We start from the raw sequence: 23,189 nt of genomic DNA on the forward strand, positions 1-23,189 counted from the left end.
CCAATAAGTGCATAAATAAGCTCCAGTTAGTTCAAAATGCAGCAGCAAGAGTCCTTACTAGAACTAGAAAATATGACCACATCACCCCTGTCTTATCCACACTGCATTGGCTCCCAATCAAATTTCGTATTGATTATAAAATACTACTATTGACCTTTAAAGCACTAAATGGTCTTGCACCACAGTACCTGAGTGAACTTCTGCTCCTCTATGACCCGCCACGCCTACTTAGATCAAAAGGTGCAGGCTATCTGCTGGTACCTCGTATAGTGAAGGCTACATCAGGGGGCAGAGCCTTTTCTTACAAAGCCCCACAGTTATGGAACAGCCTTCCAAGTAATGTTCGGGAATCAGACACAGTCTCAGCATTTAAGTCTAGGCTGAAAACATATCTGTTTAGTCAAGCCTTTTGTTAATGGTGTTTATGAGGTAAAGGAGTAGATCTGGAGGGTCCTCAGACAGAGTGTTTTGGTAAACTGGGATGTATGGATGCTGTCAGTCCCCACTCGCTTGCTCACTCGAGTTTGTTGACTGTGTAGTGGCTGGCTGCTTTATGTCCCAGGGCTCCCTCATGCCTGTGTTACCTTCTGGCTCTCTCCTTTTAGTTATGCTGTCTTAGTTAGTTGCCGGAGTCCCTGCTTGTACTCGGTGCAATATGTATACTGCTCCTACTTATTCAGGTGACATTGGGCATACCTAACAACCTGGGTTTTCTTTCCCTCCCCCCTCCCCCACCCCAAATCTGTCCCTCTGAGTTACATGGAGTCAACAGGAAAGCTTTTGGTGGAGAGGGTGGAGACCTCGACTGGCTATCGTAGCCTGCAGGGAATCGGCCGTCAGACTTCTGTCGCATGTCCCAGGCCCGGTGAAATGTAACTGAATTGTCTTGGCCAGCCCTAAGGGTCCCATCTGCATCTCATCATTGCTGAGGCGTGTGCTCCCATCACCCAATCAAGCATCCAGCCAGAGCAGGTCATGATATATTTTTTACCATATTAACATGCCATTGTTGTGTGTTATGCCTGATGTCAAGACTCTCGTCTCTGTGAGCCTACCACACAGATTTAATACTTGTCATTTTTAGGGCATACCTAACAACATGTGTTTTCTTTCTCTCTCTCTTCCCCCCCAATCTGTCCCTCTGAGTTACATGTTGGTCCTGGGATTGAGATGCTGGCCTCTTCTGCCCCTCGGACCTGCTTGATCCATCATGGTGCCCTGTGTCTGGTCGGAGTTTTATCGCATCGCTCCTGTGAAGGACGGCCCCATGAGGATAGTTGAGGGTTATACCTGGAGGATGCTCTTGACTCTTACAGTAATGCTTTTATGGCTGAGGACTGCAGTTGTCTCGCTAACTTTAGGACTGCAGTTATCATGAACAGTTTTGCACTCAAGTTTCCATCAATGAAGAGTTATAACATCAACGAAACTGTCCTCATGTTAAAACTGTTAATATTATAGTCAGGCTGTCTGTTGTTGCCCAAATGAGGATGGGTTCCCTTTTGAGTCTGGTTCCTCTCGAGGTTTCTTCCTCTTGAGGTTTCTTCCTCATATCGTCTGAGGGAGTTTTTCCTTGCCACCGTCGCCACAGGCTTGCTCATTGGGGATAGATTAGGGATAAAATTAGCTCATGTTTTAAGTTGTTCAAATTCTGTAAAGCTGCTTTGCGACAATGTTTATTGTTAAAAGCGCTATACAAATAAACTTGACTTGACTTATTGATCCTAGATCAGTGGGTGACAAAATGCCAGCGGTCATCCATGGTCAAGATATAAAACAGGTGACCACCTTCAAATACTTAGGTATTCATATTGACAGTAACCTGAGTTGGAGAACACATGTGTCTAGCGTATGTGCCAGAGTTCACCAGCGCCTCCATTTCTTGCATAGACTTTGTCTGTTTGGTGTCTGTAAAAATATCATGTTGATTTTCTTCAGAGCAACAATAGAATCAATTCTCCGTTACGGTATTTCCAGTTGGTTTGGAAATCTAACAGTAAAGTTGAAGGCTCAGATTTTTAGTTTGGTTAAGACAGCAAGTAAGATCATGGGAACTCCCGCTCCTCTGAATCTGCAGGAGCTTTTTGAGCAATCAGTAATTAGTCAGGCTAAAGGTATTTTATCTGACAGTTCCCATGTGCTTTATTCTGAATATATACTTTTACACTCAGGGAGGAGATATAGTGTCCCTTTATGTAAACACAACAGGTATAAACATTCATTCATCCCCCTTTCAATTAAGTTTCTGAATGATCAGAGGTGAATGTATGTGGGCTAATAAATGGATGGTGTATGTATGCATAGATGGAAGACTAGAATGTGTTATCTTTCTTTGGCTATTTTGCACAGGTTATTTAGAACTATGGTTCTTTTGTACATGTATGGAAATGTATGAATGTAATTTTTATATATATATATGACTGTAGGAATGGTATTAATTTTTGTGATGTATGAATGGGATGTATGAATGTATTAGTTTGGATGTATGGATATGTTTAGATGGATATGTAGGAAGGTGGCTATTTTGCACAGGATACTTATAACTATGGTTCTTTTGCATATGTAGGAAGTGTATGAATGTAATTTATATGTATGACTGTAGGGATGGTATCAATTTTAGTGTGTATGAATGAGATGTATGGATGTTGTAAACTTGGATGTATGGATATTATTGGTTTGGATGTATGGTTATATATGAATGTATGTATGGTTTAGATGGATATCTAGGAATGTATAGATGTTTTATTGTATATGATTGATGTGAACGTATAGAATTTTTTATTTTCTTTTTATTTTCTTTTTCTATTTTCATTTTATTTATTTATTTTTTTTCTGTGTGTTTGTGTAGTTTGATGTTTGTTTGAGTGTTTTGTCCGCCGGTTGTGGTGTAGCTCCGGACCTAGTTTTGGGCGTCGGTTCCCTCCAGGCCTTGGTTCTCTGTGGGTGATGCCTGTGCTCCCAGCTATGGACTGCAGTGAGCCTGTTGCTCATTTTACATCGTGGTTGTCCAGTGCTCTGTGCTTTAACGCTTGGCATGATGTTCTGAGCGATGTTGCTCGGTGGTGTCGTGGCAGCTGTGCAGGCGGTTTGGACATACCAGCCCTCTGCATGGCGGAGCTTCTCTGCTCGCTTTGTGGATCCATGGCGTGGTGTTCGAGCAATGTTGCTGACGGCGTCACGGTGGCAGTGCTGGAGATGTGGGACTTGTTTTCGTGCGCCTTTTGGTGGGACTGTGGCTGCTACACCACTGGAATTACATCTTGACCCCTAATTGGTGGACTTTTTACTTTTTATTTATTTTTATTTTTTATTTATTTATTTTTTTCCTTGTCTATAATTGCAAAGCGTCCTTGGGTTTCTTGAAACGTGCTATATAAATTTAACTTATTATTATTATTATTATTATTATTATTATTATTATTATAGATGTTATTAGATTGGATGTATGGATAGGTATGTATGTATAGATATTACTTCAGTGGATGTTAGGTAGGTATGTTTGTATGTATGTATGAATAGTTTTGTATGTATGTATGAATGTATTAATGGTACTTGTTTAAATGTTTGTATGTATCAATGTTAGGATTTTTAATTTGCACAGTTCACCTGGAGCAAAAATGCCGTATTGCACATATGTTCTTTTAGTTAATTAGATGTGTGTTTGTGTCCTTTTCTCAATGCAGCAATGTTCCCTGACTCTAAGCTAAATTTCTCCCTAGGGAGACCAATAAAGTTACTTTACTTAACTTGACCATTAGTCTGTGGTTGATACCCTGATGTGAGACTCATGAAGACGCCCAACATCTTCATGAAGCTCTTCCACACATATGAGGTGAATTGTACACCTCGATTGCTTACATTATCCTCCAGGATACCAAAGTTGCAGAACACATGGTTAAATCTGTTCCATCTCCATGGTTGTGGGTAGGCTGAGCAACAGGACTAGGCACAGGGACTTTGAAAAATCAATGACCACCATGATGACACTTTTACCATTGGATTTGGGGAGGTTGGTGAGAAAATCTGAGTATGTGGGACCAGGGATGTTGTGGAGTGGGCAGTGGCATGAGTTTATTGACTGGTAGGGTATGTGGGGCTGTGGCTTGGGCACATATTGGACATGATGAAATGTACCTGTGGATATCAGTCAGCATGTTAGGTCACTACTTGGACTTTCACAGATTGTATGTACAATGTGTGCTGGGATGACCCATAGCTGGCATTGTGTGGGACCGGGTGATCAGTTTGTACCTGAGTATTTGAGGTACAAAGGTGCAACTGACATGGCATGAAGCAGGAACTTGGTGAGCAGGAGCATTGGTGATTTCTTGATCTTAATCATGTGATGGCATTGATAACACATGAGAGCGGTAGGATAGGTTCAGGTTTGTGGTCACAGGTCTCAGATGGGTACATACAGGACAGGGAGTCAGCCTTGACATTTTTTGAGCCAGGTCAGTAAAAGAGTGTGAAATCAAACCTAATGAAGAAGAGGGCCCATGGAGCTTGATGTGGCTTTAGACTGTTGGCAGTTTTCAGGTACTCCAATTTCTTATGGTTAGTGAATATGAGGAATGGAAACTTGGCCCTCTCTAACCAGTGCCACTACTCCTTGAGAGCAAGTTTGACCACCAGGAGCTCCTAATTCCCTGTGTTATAGATCTATTCAGCGGGTGTGAATTTCCTTGAAAATAATGCTACTGGGTGAGGCATGGACTTCGACCATGAGGGTCAAGTCAAGTTTGTTTGTATAGCGCTTTTAATAATAGACATTGTCCCAAAGCAGCTTTACAGAATCTGAATGACCCAAGACATGAGCCAATTTTATCCCTAATCTATCCCCAATGAGCAAGCCCGTGGCGACGCTGGCAAGGAAAAACTCCCCCAGACAACACGAGGAAGAAACCTCGAGAGGAACCAGACCCAAAAGGGAACCAATCCTCACCTGGACAACAACAGACAACATGACTATAACATTAACAGTTTTAACATGAAGTCAGTTTCATTGATGTTATAACTCTTCATTAATGGAAACTTGAGTGCAAAACTGTTCATGACAACTGCAGTCCCAAAGTTAGCAAGTCAACTGTAGTCCTCAGCCATAAAAGCATTACTGTAAGTAATGAGGGTCTTAATGGGATCATGGTGCTTCAGGATGGGGGCAGTGGTGAAAGCTGTCTTGAACTTAGCCAAGGCCTTTTCAGCTGCCAGATTCCATGCCAGATGCTTGGGGCCCTATTTGAGGAGAGTTGTGGGAGGGTTAGTGATGGAACTGAAGCCCCAAATGAACCTCCTGTAAAAATTGGTGAAGCCAAGGAAACATTGGAGGTATTTGACAGTTTTGGGAGTGGGCCAGTCCATCACAGCCACCACCCTGGCATAATCCATAGACACAACATTGGGGCTTACTGTATGACACATCCTAGGAATATATCAGAGACATGAAACTTTTCACCCTAGTTGTAGAGCTGATTCTTGAGGAGATGGGACAAAACTTGGCTGATGTGTGTGACATAAGTATTCTGAGAGAGGGAGTAAATCAGAATGTCATCAGTATATTGTCGTCAATTACAAATTTGCCCAGGAAGTCCCTCAGTATATCATTAATCAGACAATGAAACCCAGAGGGGGTGCGAGAAAGCCCATACGGCATGACACTGTCTTCATAGTAGCCAGAGGTGGTGCTAAAGCCTGTCTAATTTGTACCAGAGGTGGTGCTAAAGCCTGTCTAATTTGGGTGCATAGGGTGACTAATCTTCACAGCTCTGGTCACCTAACTCCTGTATAACTACCTACACGTGGTGCACCTGTATTTGACAAAATGTTATACCAGGGACCGAGTGAGGGATGGTATATTCCCTTTGGGTAGGTGGAGCTCATTAGCCTTGGTTGGCAGTCCACCTAGGGGAAGGAAAACCCTGATTCCAAACCTCTGCTGCCTTGCGGCCATACCCAGTCCGGGAAAGGCTCACAAAGTCTGGGAACCAGCAGATCCTGCGGAAGCTATAGAGAAGAAGGCGGTTACAGCAATGCACCTGTGGAGTGCATAGGGCAAGATGTGGTATTTTTAAGTCAGCTTGGCCATCCACTGCATCTGGTTCTGTCTACAGTCGTCTCGACTTTGTCCTGCCACTGGATTCTTAGACGGTCCCAGACTAGAGTGAGGTCGACGATGCGCAACTCTTCTTCACTTTAATTAAAATTCACTGTGCAAGTCATCTATCATCCTCTATCCCATGAAAGTCCTGTGGCGACAGGCGCGTGACGTGGTGACAGGTGTGGGTACACTGGTAGTCGTAGCCACAACCCTGCACATAGGCGGCTTAGGCCATTGGATCGCTATTCACTGATCAGAGTAGCAGTGGATTTCGGCAGCAGTCTGAGTGACTGAGCAGCCCTATTTAGGAAATGCACTGCTCACCTCCACGGCATGAGGAAGGGACTAGAAAAGGTGTCCCAAACATTGCCTACTCCTCCTACCCTAGCCAGTTTACCGTGACTGGAGGGGGCTCTACTCATGCGGTCGAAACAAAGGAAGTAAATTGAAAACTAGAACAATACCAATAACCCTTGCAGCTTGGAATGTTCGCACGCTTCTTGATAGAGATTCCTTCAAAAGACCCCAGAGACGCACAGCACTCGTCGCTAAAGAACTTGGCAGATATGGCATTGACATCGCTGCTCTTAGTGAAACCAGGCTGGCAGGAGAGGGTGATCTGTGCGAGAGAGGTGCAGGCTACACCTTCTTCTGGTGCGGACGCGGCCCTGAAGAGAGAAGAGAAGCCGGGGTTGGGTTCGCTGTTAAGTCATCACTTGTTGGAAAGCTAGCTGGTTGCCTGAAGGGTGTAAGTGATCGCCTAATGACGTTGCAACTCCCTCTTTCCCATGGCCAAAAGTTTGCTACCATTATCAGTGTCTATGCCGCCACCATGACTAATCCAGATGAGGCTAAAGACAAGTTCTATGAAGATCTAAACACTGTCATCAACTCGATCCCAGAAGCAGATAAACTTATTATCCTAGGCGATTTCAATGCGAGAGTTGGCTGTGACGGCGCCTCCTGGGAAGGAGTGATTGGGAAGCATGGAGTAGGAAAATGTAACAGCAACGGTCTCCTCCTTCTGCAGACCTATGTGGAGCATGGCCTTTTGATTACTAACACCATTTTCAGTCTCCCTACGCATAACAAAACATCTTGGATGCATCCCCGCTCAAAGCACTGGCATCTAATTGACTATTCCATCATGTGAAAGAGGGACAGACAAGATGTTTGGGTTACAAAGACCATGTGTGGCGCTGAGTGCTGGACAGATCACTGCCTGGTTGTTTCCAAACTAAATATCCGTGTCCAGCCCAAAAGACGGCCCCAGGGTGCAAAAGCGCCTAAACGACTGAATATCAGCAAGTTAAAGGTCAGAAATATCAAGCAGTCCTTTACCGACACCCTTGAACAACGCTTAGACTCCACTGTACTGGATGGCCATGATATTGAGATAGTGTGGACTGCACTCCGCGAGATGGTTTACAACACGGCCCTGGAATGCCTTGGACCAACCACGGTACCAGAAAGCACAAAGACTGGTTTGATGAGAACTGCATGGAGATTGAGCAGCTACTAGAGGAAAAGCACCATGCGTATAAAGCCCATCTCGATGATCCGACATCAACATCAAAGCATGACATACTACGAAATGTGCAGAGCACCGTACAGGCGAAGCTGCGCCAGATGCAGGACTCCTGGCTAAATAAGAAAGCTGACGAGATCCAGGGCTTTGCTGACAGAAACAACATGAAGAACTTTTACAACAACTTGAAAGAAATATATGGTCCTACCACCACGGGCTCACTGTCTCCACTTCTCAGTGCTGATGGATCAACACTGATCTCTGACAAGGATAAAGTCCTCGAGAGATGGGCAGAACACTTTCAGAGTATCCTGAATAGGCCCTCATCAATAAACGATGAAGCCATCAGCAGGCTACTTCAGGTTCCTATTGACGAGACCATGGATGCCATACCAACATTTGAGGAAATTGAGAAAGCTATCCATCTTCTCTCAAGTGGCAAAGCTCCAGGTTTAGACTCCATCCCAGCTGAAGTCTATAAAGAGGGGGGAGTAGCCCTGACTGAGAAACTCCACCAGCTTTTTCAGCTCATCTGGCTTCATGAGGCTGTGCCACAGGACTTTAAGGATGCATCCATCATGCACCTCTACAAGCGCAAAGGTAACCGTCGTATCTGCAACAATTACCGCGGAATCTCCCTGCTGGCTGTCACAGGAAAGATCTTGGCCAGAGTTTTACTCAATTGTCTCATCGCACATCTCGAGCAAGGTCTACTACCAGAGAGTAAGTGTGGCTTTCGGAAAGAGTGCAGGACTACAGACATGGTGTTTGCTGCCAGACAACTCCAGGAGAAGTGTCAGGAACAAAATGTTGACCTTTATTCCACTTACGTCGATTTGATGAAGGCATTTGACACCATGAGTAGAGATGGTCTTTGGAGAATTATGGCACAGTGTGGTGTGACCCCCTCGTGCAGCAATAACTGCAACTAAACCTTTGCGGTAACTGTTGATCAGTCCTGCACACCGGCTTAGAGGAATTTTAGCCCATTCCTCTGTACAGAACAGCTTCAACTCTGGGATGTTGGTGGGTTTCCTCACATGAACTGCTCGCTTCAGGTCCTTCCACAACATTTCCATTGGATTAAGGTCAGGACTTTTACTTGGCCATTCCAAAACACTAACTTTATTCTTCTTTAACCATTCTTTGATAGAAGGACTTGTGTGCTTAGGGTCATTGTCTTGCTGCATGACCCACCTTCTCTTGAGATTCAGTTCATGGACAGATGTCCTGACATTTTCCTTAGAATTCGCTGGTATAATTCAGAATTCATTGTTCCATCAATGATGGCAAGCCGTCCTGGCCCAGATGCAGCAAAACAGGCCCAAACCATGATACTACCACCACCATGTTTCACAGATGGGATAAGGTTCTTATGCTGGAATGTCAAGTCAAGTCGTTTATTTGTATAGCGCTTTTAACAATAAACATTGTCGCAAAGCAGCTTTACAGAATTTGAACGGGATAGGCTCCAGCTTGCCTGCGACCCTGTAGAACAGGATAAAGCGGCTAGAGATAATGAGATGAGATAAAACATGAGCTAATTTTGTCCCTAATCTATCCCTAATCTAATCTATCCCCAATGAGCAAGCCTGTGGCGACGGTGACAAGGAAAAACTCCCTCAGACGACATGAGGAAGAAACCTCGAGAGGAACCAGACTCAAAAGGGAACCCATCCTCATTTGGGCAACAACAGACAGCATGATTATAATATTAACAGTTTTAACATGAAGACAGTTTCGTTGATGTTATAAACTCTTCATTGATGGAAACTTGAATGCAAAACTGTTCATGACAACTGCAGTCCTAAAGTTAGCAAGTCAACTGTAGTCCTCAGCCATAAAAGCATTACTGTAAGAGTCCAGAGCATCCTCCAGGTATAACCCTCAACTGTCCTCATGGGGCCGTCCTTCACAGGAGCGATGCGATAAAACTCTGACCAGACACAGGGCACCAGGATGGATCAAGCAGGTCTGAGGGGCAGAAGAGGCCAGCATCTCAATCCCAGGACCAACATGTAACTCAGAGGGACAGATGGGGGGGGGGGGGGGGGGAGAAAACACAGGTTGTTAGGTATGCCCTAAAAATGACACAAGTATTAAATAATGCAGTGCTTTCCTTTCTCCAAACATAATGCTTCTCATTTAAACCAAAAAATTCTATTTTGGTCTCATCTGTCCACAAAACATTTTTCCAATAGCCTTCTGGCTTGTCCGCGTGATCTTTAGCAAACTGCAGATGAGCAGCAATGTTCTTTTTGGAGAGCAGTGGTTTTCTCCTTGCAACCCTGCCATGCACACCACTGTTGTTCAGTGTTCTCCTGATGGTAGACTCATGAACATTAACATTAGCCAATGTAAAAGAGGCCTTCAGTTGCTTAGAAATTACCCTGGGGTCCTTTGGGACCTTGCCGACTATTACACGCCTTGCTCTTGGAGTGATCTTTGTTGGTCAACCACTCCTGGGGGGTAACAATGGTCTTGAATTTCCTCCATTTGTACACAGTCTGTCTGACTGTGGATTGGTGGAGTCCAAACTCTTTAGAGATGATTTTGTAACCTTTTCCAGCCTGATGAGCATCAACAACACTTTTTCTGAGGTCCTCAGAAATCTCCTTTGTTTGTGCCATGATACACTTCCACAAACATGTGTTGTGAAGATCAGACTTTGATAGATCCGTGTTCTTTAAATAAAACAGGGTGCCCACTCACACCTGATTGTCATCCCATTGATTGAAAACACCTGACTTTAATTTCACCTTCAAATTAACTGCTAATCCTAGAGGTTCACATAGTTTTGAAACTCACAGATATGTAATATTGGATCATTTTCCTCAATAAATAAATGACCAAATATAATGTTTTTTTGTCTCAGTTGTTTAACTGGGTTCTCTTTTATCTACTTTTAGGACTTGTGTGAAAATCTGATGATGTTTTAGGTCATATTTATGCAGAAATATAGAAAATTCCAAATGGTTCACAAACTTTCAAGCACCGCTGTACATGCCAAAGGCCTCGGCCTTAAAACCGGTTACCGCTGTGACGTCACGCACTCTTGGCTGGCTGGCTCAGCGGGGCAGCTTGAATGCCAACTTTGCGGTCGATTTTAACTCTCAAAAATATATCTATTTTTTTATTCCCATTTATGCAGCATACAAGAGTCAAGGATGGAGATACTATTCACTCAGAAATGTATTTAAAAATAAAGGTTCTGCGTATCTCCTTTAAATGGAGTGTGATTCAAAAGGTCAGTGATTGTGAATGTTTCAGTGAGTGTGTTGGGTGTGTGCAGATATTTCTGAGCTACTTACCAGAGGGTAGAAAGGAGATTAGTGTTCATGTTTGTATTGGATATGTGTTAGTAGTAGTGTTGTGATTACTGTTAGTATTCTATCTATCTATCTATCTATCTATCTATCTATCTATCTATCTATCTATCTATCTATCTATCTGTCTATCTGTCTATCTATCTATCTATCTATCTATCTATCTATCTATCTATCTATCTATCTATCTATCTAATTCGGGTTTCCCCGGACAGACATGACGTTGCCACAACTTTCTATCATCCATAATATGCTTAATTCATCCTTTGTGAGGCCAGTGTCCTTTTCAAGCTGATCCAAATAGGTAAGTGCTGGTCTACCAGGTTTCCTCTTTCCATGTCGTGGCTCCCAAAAGAGTAACTGATTTGCCATTTCATCCCTTTTCCTCCAGATATGACCGATGAACATAAGTTGCCTTTCCCTCAACATTGAAGTTATGCTTCTCAGATCACCATATAGCTCTTTGTTGGTTATGTGATCTCTCCATGTGTAACCCAGGACTGTTCTCAACATTTTTGTATATATGCCATCTAGTCTGTTACACATGGCACTAGTGAGAGTCCAACTCTCTGCGCCATATAATAGAACACTTTCAACGGTTGCTCTAAAGAAATGGAGTTTTAAAGAGCAGTGCAGTTTGGAATTCCACATCTTCTCCATCTTGTTTAGCGCGTTCCATGCCAGCCCTATTCTAGTTTCTAAGTCCATTTGATTCTATCCATGACCCAAGATACCTAAAGTTATCGACCCGCTTCAGTTTCTTTCCTTCAAGTGTCACTAAATCGGCATCCAGTTGATTGTACAACATATACTCGGTCTTTTTATGGTTCAGGTGTAAGCCAATTTCCTCCCCTGCAGCCTCTAGCCTTGACAAGAGAAGTTGAGCCTGTTCCAAGCAATTTGAAAGCAAGGCCAGATCGTCAGCAAAGTCTGTGTCAGTGATGTATACTTCCATAGTCAAGTGCAATTATAAACAGAAATGGTACAAAGGTATCCCCTTGGAGTACACCAGCAACTACATCAAAAAATTCTGTATCTCCATCAGGTGTCAGCACTTGTGCAACCGTGTCTTGGTAAAGTATGTTGATAGCTTTTACAATTTTGGATGGTACTCCATAAGCTAACAAAATTTCTATTAACTTCTCTCTGTGTATTGAGTCAAAGGCCTTGTTGAAATCCACAAACGTGATGACTGCTTGCAACTGCTTAGCCTTAATTCCTTCTATTAATCTTCTCAGTGCTAGAATTTGAGCCAAAGTTGACCTTCCGGATCAAAATCCATTTTGATTTATTCACAAGAGCGGATCCAGCTGTGGCCTTATTCTATTTAGAATCATTTTATTGTAGATCTTTGCAGCTATAACAGTCAGAGATATTCCACGATAATTCCCTGTGTCTCCCAGGTTACCTTTTTTTGGTAGTGGCACAATACCGCTTTTCACCCAAATATCAGGTCTGTCGCCATTCAGAGTTCTATTGCAGACTTCAAGAAGTTGTGTGCTCATGGCATCTGTCTTCCAGGCTTCAATGGGGATGTTGTCAAGTCCAGATGCATTGTTGTTTTTAAAACCTTTGATACATTTCCTCAATTCTTCTCATTCTCATTATCTCTAGCCACTTTATCCTGTTCTACAGGGTCGCAGGCAAGCTGGAGCCTATCCCAGCTGACTATGGGCAAAAGGCGGGGTACACCCTGGACAAGTCACCAGGTCATCACAGGGCTGACACATAGACACAGACAACCATTTCCTCAATTCTTCAAGGGTGAAATTTTCTGTGTTGATGAGTAGTGTTTGTTGGATCACAAGTCTTGTTGGTTTACTTGTAATAACAGGTGGCTGTCCAAGTAGGTTCATAAAGTAATCCCTCCATCTTCGGACACGATCCTCTGGACCCTTGGCTGTTATTTTCCCGACACTAGCACCCTTCCTTCCAGTGAATTCATTCACTGTTTCCCATACCAGTTTAAATTTTTGGTGCTCAGCTGCACTTTCAATTTCATTTATTTTTCCTTGGGCATAGCTTTCCTGTTCTATAGTGTAGGCTTCCTCAAGCTGTTTTTTCGCATCTTGCAGTTTCTTTACATTGCTCCTTGTTTCCCTCTGATTGACTGCGTTCAAGGCATCTTTCACTGCTTTCCTCCTAACAGTGATATTTTCGTTCTCCCATGGAACATGTTGTTTGACTTTGTTCTTTACAGGTATGTGTTTCTTTGCTGCTTCCTCATGAGCCTGTATGATATTGTTGTATATTTCATTGGAGTCGCTAACAACCTCTGGGTTCTGAAATACCTGGAATTGATTCTTCACCTCTATAGAGTAAAGTTCCTTGATGTGATCATCAAATAGAAGCCTACTCCAGTCATACTGTGATTTCTTTCTAGTGGATGGTTTATTTTGTCTCAGACTTAGTCTCACTTTGGCTGTTACAATTCGATGGTCAGATCCAACTGTGTAGAAGGTTTTAAAAGCTTCGCAGTTCAGTGCACTAGTTTTCCATTTCTCATTTATCAGTATATAGTCAATTTGTGACTTTGAACCTCTTGGTAAGATGTGTGTCCAAAGTTTTCCCTTACGCTTTCTATATATGGTATTGAGAGCTTTCAACCCACATTCTTGCATGTAGTCTAACAGACATCTTCCATTTTCATTTGTAGCCGCGTTATACACAGAACCCTTGGCATCACTTTTACCAATTCTAGCGTTCATGTCTCCACCAATTATGATCAAGTTATGTTTTGGAATAGACCTTGTCAGTGAAATAAGCTCAAAATAAAATTGATCTTTGTCTTCTACAGTACATTTGAGACATTGGTAGGACTGTAACAAGAAATGATGGTAACAGCTGGGTTCCCATTAAACGTTGCTTTCATTATTCTGGGGCTGATGGTTTCCACTGAGTTTAAAGCCTTGTATGCTTTTGGGCTGAATAGCATTCCTACACCTCTAATTGTTGTGTTGTTCAAAGCTTTTTCTGCAGAGCTGGTGAGTAACACCCACTTGTTTTTCAAAACGTGATGTTTAGTGGCAATATCTTCATGTAATATACGATGTTCTTGGATGCAGACAATATCAATGTTGAATTCTTGTGCTGAAGCTGTTAGCTCGCCTAATTTCTTTTCCGAAGAAAGGGATCGGCAATTGAATGTGGAAATTAGAAATATTTTCTTACACTTCAGTAGTCATCTACCAATTGTTGCCTCTTTGCCAGTAGCATTCTTTTCGATCCCAGCCTGACATTCCACTGGGATGGGTCAACAAGGAGCGCGTGCTCCTTGTTGACCCACACGACGAGCAATGTGGTATGAATTTTCTGTTACCCCTTTTCCACCAAATCAGTTCCAGGGCTGGTTCGGGGCCAGTGCTGGTGCTGGTTCACAACTCGTTCAACTTGCGAGCCAGCTGAGAACCAGTTTGCTTTTCCATAGCTCGCGGTGCTAAGGGAAGCCACTTCATTACGTCGTTGTTTCCGTCAGTTACGTCGCTACGTTTGCATAAACCTTGGCGCGAATATCGAAGCAACAACAACACGGAAGAAGCAACAGCAGCAACAACAATAATAATAATAATGGATGACTTCGCGTTTGTACAGCTGCTGCTTCTCGTCGCTTAAAAATGGCAATCTTTCGTGGTCTTGTTATTGTTGTTGGTCTTAACAACTCCACACACACACACACACACCCGCTGACGTAAGCGGTTCTTTCCTCTGGCCCAGCAGAGAGTTGGTGCTAGCCTGGAACTGTTTTTTCTGCCCCCAGAGCCAGTTCTTTGTCAGTGGAAACAGAAAACCCGGTTCCAAACTAAGCACTGGCCCCGAACCAGCCCTGGAACTGCTTTGGTGAAAAAGGGGCATATGTGACTAGTCATGTCTTTCATTTGCTGCCACACTAGCTGTTAGTGTTAACGTTTGGATTATTTTTTTTATTTCATTTTTTTTCTTTTCTATTTTCATTTTATTTATTTATTTATTTATTTATTTTTGTGCATGTTTGTGTAGTTTGATGTTTGTTTGAGTGTTTTGTCCGCTGGTTGTGGTGTAGCTCCGGACCCAGTTTTGGGCGTTGGTTTCCCTCCAGGCCTTGGTTCGCCGCGGGTGATGCCTGCGCTCCCGGCTGTGGACTGCAGTGAGCTCGTTGCTCATTTGGCATCGTGGTTGTCCAGCGCTCTGCGCTTTGACGCTTGGCGTGATGTTCCGGGCGGTGTTGCTCGGTGGCGTTGCGGCGGCAGTGCGGGCGGTTTGGGACACACCAGCGCTCTGTGTGGCGGAGCTTCTCTGCTCGCTTCGTGGTGTTCAAGCGATGTGGCTGACTGCGTCACGGCGGCGGTGCTGGAGATGTGGGACTTGTTTTCATGCGCCTTTTGGTGGGACTGTGGCTGCTACACCACGGGAATTACATCCTTACCCCTACTTGGTAGACTTTTTATTTTTTATTTTATTTAATTATTATTATTTTTATTTTCTTTATTTTTTTCTTTATTTTTTTTTCCTTGTCTATAACTGTTGTAAAGCGTCTTTGAGTGTCAAGAAAAGCGCTATATAAAACTAATGTATTATTATTATTATTATTACTCGGATGTTCCAGTAGGTGGCAGTGTGCATGTCTGGTATCCAGAAGGTGACAGCAGTAGAAGTAGTGCGCGAGGCAGTTTTCCTGATTGGATTTCTGCTCTTTTTGACCCAGCTTCATCATTTCTTCCTGATAGAATTTTGCTCATGGTTTTTCAGCGAAGATTGGATTTAATGTGGTTTAAAATAAATAAAATTGTTTGTATGTGAGGTGTTTAACAACATTCTGCTTGAAAGCTCGAGGTGAGTTAAACTGAAGCTTGCTAACTGAGCTGTCAGGCTAACGGATAAAGCCCAAATTACTCCATACTCCCTACGCGAGTGCACTAGATATGCTTTGTAATGACGTCTCATACACTAGTTAGTGCGCACTGCAGACGGTGTGTGACATTTGGGGTGGAACCTCCGTAAATTGTTTCAGGTAGACGAGCCCTGAGGTAATTTATTTTTCAAGGTTGATCCTGGTTTTTATTTACTGTGAAGCTCATTTCTTTTATTCCATTTACACTTTATCGAATTTTGTAAATTTAATCGATTTTGTTAGCACTTATTTATTCTTCTGTATCATCAGTTTTTAATAGTTTCAGGGTGTGGCAGCTCTCTTAGTTTAGTTATATTAATTATATTAATTTTCATTATGATGGATTTTAATGTTTAAAAAATAAGTGTTAATTTAAGGCTCTGGGATATAATATAATATAATTTCAAGATTGTGATAAATTGTCACAATACACTTTTGTGAGATCATGGATATATTTTTAAAATAAATTACAAACTATATTATTATTTTTTTTTAATGGCTGCTGAATTCAAGCACTAAGCCACCAATACATTTTTGTATAAATTACAAAAATTATCTAATTTTTAAATAAATTACAAACTGACCAAAAGCAGATGATCTGTTAACATTTACTTAAAGGTTCTGACTGCAAAGTTGGAGTTCCGAGATGTTTTGCTGCTACACACACCGTGTATCCTGTGTGTAAATGGTTTGCTGAGACAAAAAGCATCCCGCATTTTACGATTCTGGAGATTGCCAAAGCAAGCGAGCAACAATATTATGTGACCACCATGGGGTGTGTGTGACTTACTTTTAACCAAAACAAGTCGGCATGGGCAAACACGATGGACTCGGTTCTCCTGCCAGTGGAAAGAAAAGGAAAGCCTGCCTAGTGAGTGCAACTGCAGGATGGAGCAAGGCTAAATGACGTGTAATTTTTTTTTTGGACAGATAACTAAATCATTCTAGATAGCGCGTAGCTATCTTAGGCTTAGAATGCATGAGCTCGACTCCACGGTAGCAAGTATGGAGTTATACACCTCGTGTTTTGATCTTACAGAGAAAGAAATGAGAACACAAAAGCAGGAACAGAGAAAAGATATATTTATCTTTTGTTTCACGGAGCTGTTCATGAATGTCAACCACAAATTGCATCCCTGCGACTCAAAACTCTGAGGCTGATGCTGAGTCACGATGTTTTCTGCCTGTTGCCATCTTGCTGTGATGCAGTTCCATAGTTATGTCAAGGCTTTTTTTTATTGTCATTTAACCAGATATAGTTGGGACAGTACACAGTTCAAATGAAGCAGCGTTTCTCCAGGTGTACATAAAACATCACAGGACTACAAATCTACACACATAATAAAGTGCATGAGTGTAGCAGGTGCAAACATCAAGGACAGTGCAAAAAAAAACAAAAACAACTGGCATAGATGGTGCAGTGCCAACCAGTATCACTTGGTAAATAAAAATGGTCTACATGAGCAATTCCAGCGTTATGGACGTGACACTTGAACTCAAAATGGCAACAAATGACCCAGTGCATGTTTTATTGTCTCCCAGTATTTAAACAGGTGTTGCATATTTTAAGGCTGTACCATACTGAAGAAGTGATAGAACAAGAACAATTCCCATAGTACATCTAGGGCATGCCAGAAAATGCCAATAAAAGATGCATTATGGATGTGACAGAAAAAGTATCACTTTTCTTGGGTGACTGTACATTTTTATCAAACTCTGTGAAATCGTAAACCTAATGTCGAAATGGAGATATCCATTTGATAGAGGGGTCCAAGGTGAATATTAAAAAATCTTTGTTTAAAATATTTTGTATTTCATGCAGAGTTTCGGAAGGAAAAGTCAGCGTTATGGATGTGACGAAATTCCGTTATGGATGTGACGCGTCTGAAATAGACATGGCATATGTTTAGAAAATCAGCAATTTAACCACCATAACCCTTTGAAAAAGTCTCTAAATATCAGCTAAAACTATCAAAGTTCTTAAATAATATTTAGGATGGCTATTGTTTTGCTGTTTTGTGGATTTTAGCATACATTTCTGTGGCTTGTGGCAATAATATAGAATTGTACATGATCAAAGTTGATTTTAGCTTGGGTTTTACATTATAAGAAAGAAAGACTGACAGTGACATATTAGGTTGGTTACAAATTGGTTCAACTTATTCACATCTGTAAAATACAGGCCTAGGTGATATCTCTGGGAGTGGTTTTGATGTATTACATGTTGCTTTATTTTTGCATGGTGAGGTTGACATTTACATGGAATTGCCCACATCTAAGAGTCACAAACTCTACTAGCGATGTGCAATAACTAGACACTAGCACTGAATTCCTGCACCGTTCTGTGTTGAGCCACCTCTGCGGGTCTTGGCGCACAGAGCTGCATTTCTGTCAGCTTGGAACAAAGCTAGCCCGTCCACCTGAATGGTGGCGTCCACAACTCTGTCGCTAAGCCACGTCTTCATGAAAACATGGATACAGCAATTTCTAAACTCACACTGGGTAGTCTGCTGGAGTCTGATATAGTCCAGGTTATTTTCCAGGGAGCAGACATTGGAGAATGGATGGGAGAGCCGGCTGACTAGGGTTAGCTGTTAGCCTAGCATGGACACCCCCATGCTTGTTGTGTTTTCACCTCCTCGCACACTACTTTCCATGGCTCTTCCCCAGGTCACCGGCTTCAGGTGAAGCCGAGGATTGGAGGCCTGTTCCTTGCAGCAGGCCGAGGTCACATAGCTTCTTCAGCAGATCAACTTTTATGATGTTTTCTCCATGATTTCTGTACTGAAGGAGTGTCTGGCAATGGTCAACACAAATACTAGTTGATCCAATATCTATGTGCTGTACGAGGTCGGGCAAAATAACAAAACGACACAAGAAAGCACCATTTTGGATCCGGAGAGGCCACTGCAAGGTACTGCCACGCTGCCGTCTATTAGACACGTTATGCTAATTAGTTAAAGCGCTTCAAGTCAAGTTCATTTATATAGCGCTTTTAACAATAAACATTGTTGCAAAGCAGCTTTACAGAATTTGAATGACTTGAAACATGAGCTTCACATTAGGCTATTTCCATAGGGTCACACTGTTTACCTTAAGAGGTAGGCTATTCTGTTCCAAAACAGAGAAAAGTGACCCTCAGCACATAAATAATCTCACCCACAAGATATTGTTCTTGCGAAACAGAGGAAAATGTCATGCAGAATTTAAAAAAATAATAAGAATAAATTAAATTTCAGATTACTTTGCAGTCAGCGTCTTTAATCCTTATAAATGTAAAAGGCTTTTTTTTTTTACGGATTAATTTTTCCCCTCTTTGTCAGGTTTTTTAATAAATAGGGTTGTTGGGTTTTTTTTGTTGTTTGTTTTTTTTGCAATACTTTTTGTATCATGGACAGTTTGTGAACAAACCTATATGTTGTGTATTGTTGAAATGCCTCCGAAAATTGAGATTTTTGTCTTACAGGCCACCTCTAGTCCTGTAAAAAGTCAGGAGGACGTTGTTGCTAATTCAGTTACAATGGAGTTTAATAGGAGGAAATTTGAAACAATCTCAAACATAAGTGGTAAGTGTCACATTTTGCTGTCAACTCCCAAAACCAAAAGTGCAAGAGATTTTTTTTTTCTTTTTTCATTTCAACTCTTTCATTTTCCAGCAATGTTCAGCATCATATTAATGGGAAATTCAGTGTAGAAGTCATGGAGATGTTAGAGTAAACGCTGGACTCGAAGACCTCGAATGCAATGCTGTTTTCCAATGAAGTTACACTGAGTTATGGAAGAGACTTGCCTTGGCTAGTTAGCAATCTATGAGATGATGCGCATGATGCCATTAGTGTGAAAGTTGAAGCTTTGGAGGCTGATGTGTAACTGAAAGAGCTGAATGGAATAAAGGTCTAAAACACTGCTGCATCATTCTCATTAGGGAGACATGAAGGGAGGGTAAATGCCACTACAACGCTATCAGAAGATATTTGAATGGCATTGTGGGTAATGTTAATTTTCCTACCAAAGTGAGTGAAAAAAACAATCTGTTCCTGAATTCTAAACTCTAGAATGCCATTAAAGATCACGTTAACTCTAAAAATCTGCAAGTTGTTCACATTTTCTTGTTCTTTGTGGTAGCGGGTGGTTTGTCTAATTGTCTTCTGTTAATTATTGCAAGAAGAATGAGCCTGATAAGTTCTGGTGGTTTCTAATAATATCCAGAAAATGCCTAATGGAAGCACAGCATAATTTCATGAAAACTATTAAAGCGGATTCCAATTCAAATCCAGTTTGTGGTGGAAACAATCAGTGATGTTCCCTAATATATTGTAATGTCATTCATTTATTTATTTACTTACTTACAGAAGGACTATTGAGGAAACCATGAAGCCATACTCACTAGTGGTAAATATTCATCCTTTATAAAATGTCAGTCTCCTGAAAATTTGTAAATGGTCATGTAATGATGTATGCTAATTCCTGGATTCTTGTTCACACATGGCTTGCTTTGGGAGGGAGAGAACATGCAGCTAGACGAGGACACCTGTGAAAGCAACAGTCACAAAGAACTGAAAATTATCTACATTAAAGAAGAACCACCTAATGATGACGAGTACCTCTGTGAGAGAAGCCTGAGTCTAAATAACACTTGATGATTCTGCATCATTTTATAGTCTAAACCTACATTCATACTAGCAAGTGTTAGTTGTGGCTGTGGCCTCTCCAGCATCATCTCCAGCCCACTCTCAGACCAGCGGGTTTTTGTTTCGGGGTTGTTGTTTTTTTTTTTTTAATTAATTAACTGAAACGCTGCTTTTCAGCAGTTTGGGAGAGAGTGACAGACAGACACACACATGAACACTCCTGTCAGGAGAACTGCCTCCTCTCCACTCTTCCCTTGTCAGCCCTCGGCTGTCACTGAAAGGCGCACACAACATTAATTAGACCTGGGTGTGATTGTTTGCCACTCACTTTCCTCAGCATCATTCTTCATTCACAACTCGGCGCTCAACCACGCTCCTGCTGCCACATACCCCCACCACCTGACTCAGCCTGGAGAGCCATCTAGCCTGTAGCTGACTCCCAAATCCCCCCTCCCTCCCCCTGACAGGAAAGATAGTCGCCCCCGGCCTGTGGACAACCTTGATCTCAAAGGGCTAATCTGAGTACAGGGTTATTGAATGTTAAGTCCGTTCTCTTGTATGGAGCAGAGACTTGGAGAACTACCAAAGCTATGCTTAGGAAAATTCAAACATTCCTTAATTATTGTCTGAGGAGAATAATGAATGTTAGATGGTCAGATAAAATGAAGAACAAAGAACTATGGGAATTAACCAATCAACAACCAGTAGAGATGCAAATCCAGAAGAAGAAGTGGAGCTGGATAGGACACACACTCAGGAAGTCACCAAAGAATATCAGTAAGCAAGCTTTAAAATGGAACCCACAAGGAAAAGAGGTCGTCCTAAAAACACCTGGAGAAGACCCGTTGAAGGCAAAATGAAAGCCGAGGCTATTCATGGTCAACACTAGAGAAAACTGCACAGAATAGAACTAGATGAAAAGCTCTTGTTGGTGGCCTATGCTCCTAGGGAGCTATGGGCTGATTATATAAATGGCTGTTGACTCGTTAAACGAGTATGACCATTGCTGACAATCATTCTAAAATTAGTCGTTATGGGAACGACAATGGCTTTTGAAGCCAGCCAGAGATTTACAAAGCTTGTTGCAAAGCCGGCAAACATAATCCGTGTGCATGGGTCCCGAATTATATGTAGCCTGTTGTTGCGGCTGCACATGCGTATGGCGTGTTAGTCCGGAACGGTTTTTACAGACCTTCTGGCAAATGTGACAAATCAGGTCAACCTGCAGCATACAGTATATTGATTTGTAATTTGGTACTGCTCTACCGATGTGGCTTCTCTGATGGCTAAGGAGGCCAGCTGTAGAAAGACAGATTCTGCCACACTGGTCACATATGAATTGGCTGACTGATGGATTGATGAATTCTCCTTTTCTTGCAGCTTGTTTGACTTGTGCCCACCTCACTGCATTCTCATGGAAAGGCTTGCAATCATTGCTGATCGTTTGTCTCCATTTTCCACGGTCACAAGCGATTGTTTCCCAGTTATTATCATCAATTTTGCATGCTAATAGGTATTCTTTGATGCAATCTTTGTAGCACTTTCTAGGCTTGTGTTGTGGCCAAGTGCCTTGCAACAACTCGCCATAGAGCGTCTGCTTCGGAATTCTGTTTTGTTCCATGCGTATGACATGGCCCGTCCAACAAAGCCTGTGACGATGAACATGACTTAAACAACCTTTATTGTCATTCAGTATGCAACAAGTGTACACCGAATGAAATTTCGTTGCAGTTTGGCTCAGCACAGAAATAAATATGAAGTGTATTAAATTAAATTCTTCTTTTCGTGTCTTTGAAGCTGGTTGGTTATATGACAGTTTCCCATTTCTTTACACAGTCCGTTGCATTTTTATTGAACACTGCGAGATCCTTTGAGCTGCACTGATTGGGTAGTAGAGGGCAGACAAGGCAGTGCTGCATTGTATGGTCCTCTTCTCCACATTCACAGATGGTTTGGCCAGTTTCATAGCCCCATCTGGCCATGGCAGCTTTTGATCACCCTGTTCTCAGGCGGTTGAGCATCTTCCACTGGACCCATGGTGCTTCTGAGACCAGAGGGAGGGCTTCAGAAGGGGGGATACCCATGTAAATGAGAGGGGGATCGTCCTCAAGCCTTTTTGTCCATAGTTGGAGTCTGGTTTCTTTCCGTGATGCTACTAGGGGCTGGACATGGCTGAGAAAACTTCTCCTGGACTTCAGCCGTTGGGCCGGGGGTACATGTCCGTAGAGGAGGTGGTGTTCATCACTGATGGTCTTGGTCATCTCTACTTGGCTGGCGACTTCCCGTCTCACATCAGCAGGGGCAATGCCAGCGAGGAGGTACAGGTTGTTTATGTTGGTGGGCTTCAAGCAGCTAGTAATTAAGCAGCAGGTGTTATTCAACACTGGGTCTAGTTTCTTGGCATGGGATGATTTCTCCCAAACAGGACATGCATACTCCTCAGAGGAGTAGCACAGAGCCAGAGCAGTAGATCTTGGTGTGTGTGCTGTGGCTCCCCATTTGGAGTTGGTCAGCTTCCGAAGGATGTTATTTCGGGAGTTAACTTTCAGTGTGGTGGTTTTGACGTGTTCCTTATAGGAGAGAGTGCGATCCAGTGTTACACCAAGGTAGACAGGGTTGGTATAGTGCTCAAGAGGTGTTCCAGACCATGTGATGTTAAGGGGTCGGTTTGCTTCCCGGCTCCTGAGATGGAACGAACAGACTTGGGTCTTCGCAGGGTTTGCGTGTAGGTGGTTGCACT

General features: G+C 42.4%; 1 protein-coding gene across 6 annotated transcripts in view; it reads left to right on the top strand.

The window, feature by feature from the left end:
- Positions 1–15,576: 15,576 nt before the first annotated feature.
- LOC132888206 (zinc finger protein 501-like) overlaps positions 15,577–23,189 on the top strand; it is a 37,101-nt gene continuing 29,488 nt past the window's right edge. For 2 of the 6 annotated variants that reach the window (XM_060924260.1, XM_060924263.1), the window contains exons 1-4: positions 15,577–15,760; positions 19,285–19,384; positions 20,171–20,209; positions 20,317–20,426. In XM_060924260.1, coding sequence (XP_060780243.1) covers positions 20,190–20,209; positions 20,317–20,426 — 130 coding nt within the window. In that variant the 5' untranslated portion in view covers positions 15,577–15,760; positions 19,285–19,384; positions 20,171–20,189. Of the gene's footprint in view, positions 15,761–15,899; positions 15,955–19,284; positions 19,385–20,170; positions 20,211–20,316; positions 20,427–23,189 lie in introns of those variants that run through there. The other 4 variants (XM_060924262.1, XM_060924261.1, XM_060924265.1 and 1 more) reach the window with 4 other exon arrangements.

Source organism: Neoarius graeffei, chromosome 6, assembly GCF_027579695.1.
Source record: "Neoarius graeffei isolate fNeoGra1 chromosome 6, fNeoGra1.pri, whole genome shotgun sequence".
Lineage (NCBI taxonomy): Eukaryota > Metazoa > Chordata > Actinopteri > Siluriformes > Ariidae > Neoarius > Neoarius graeffei.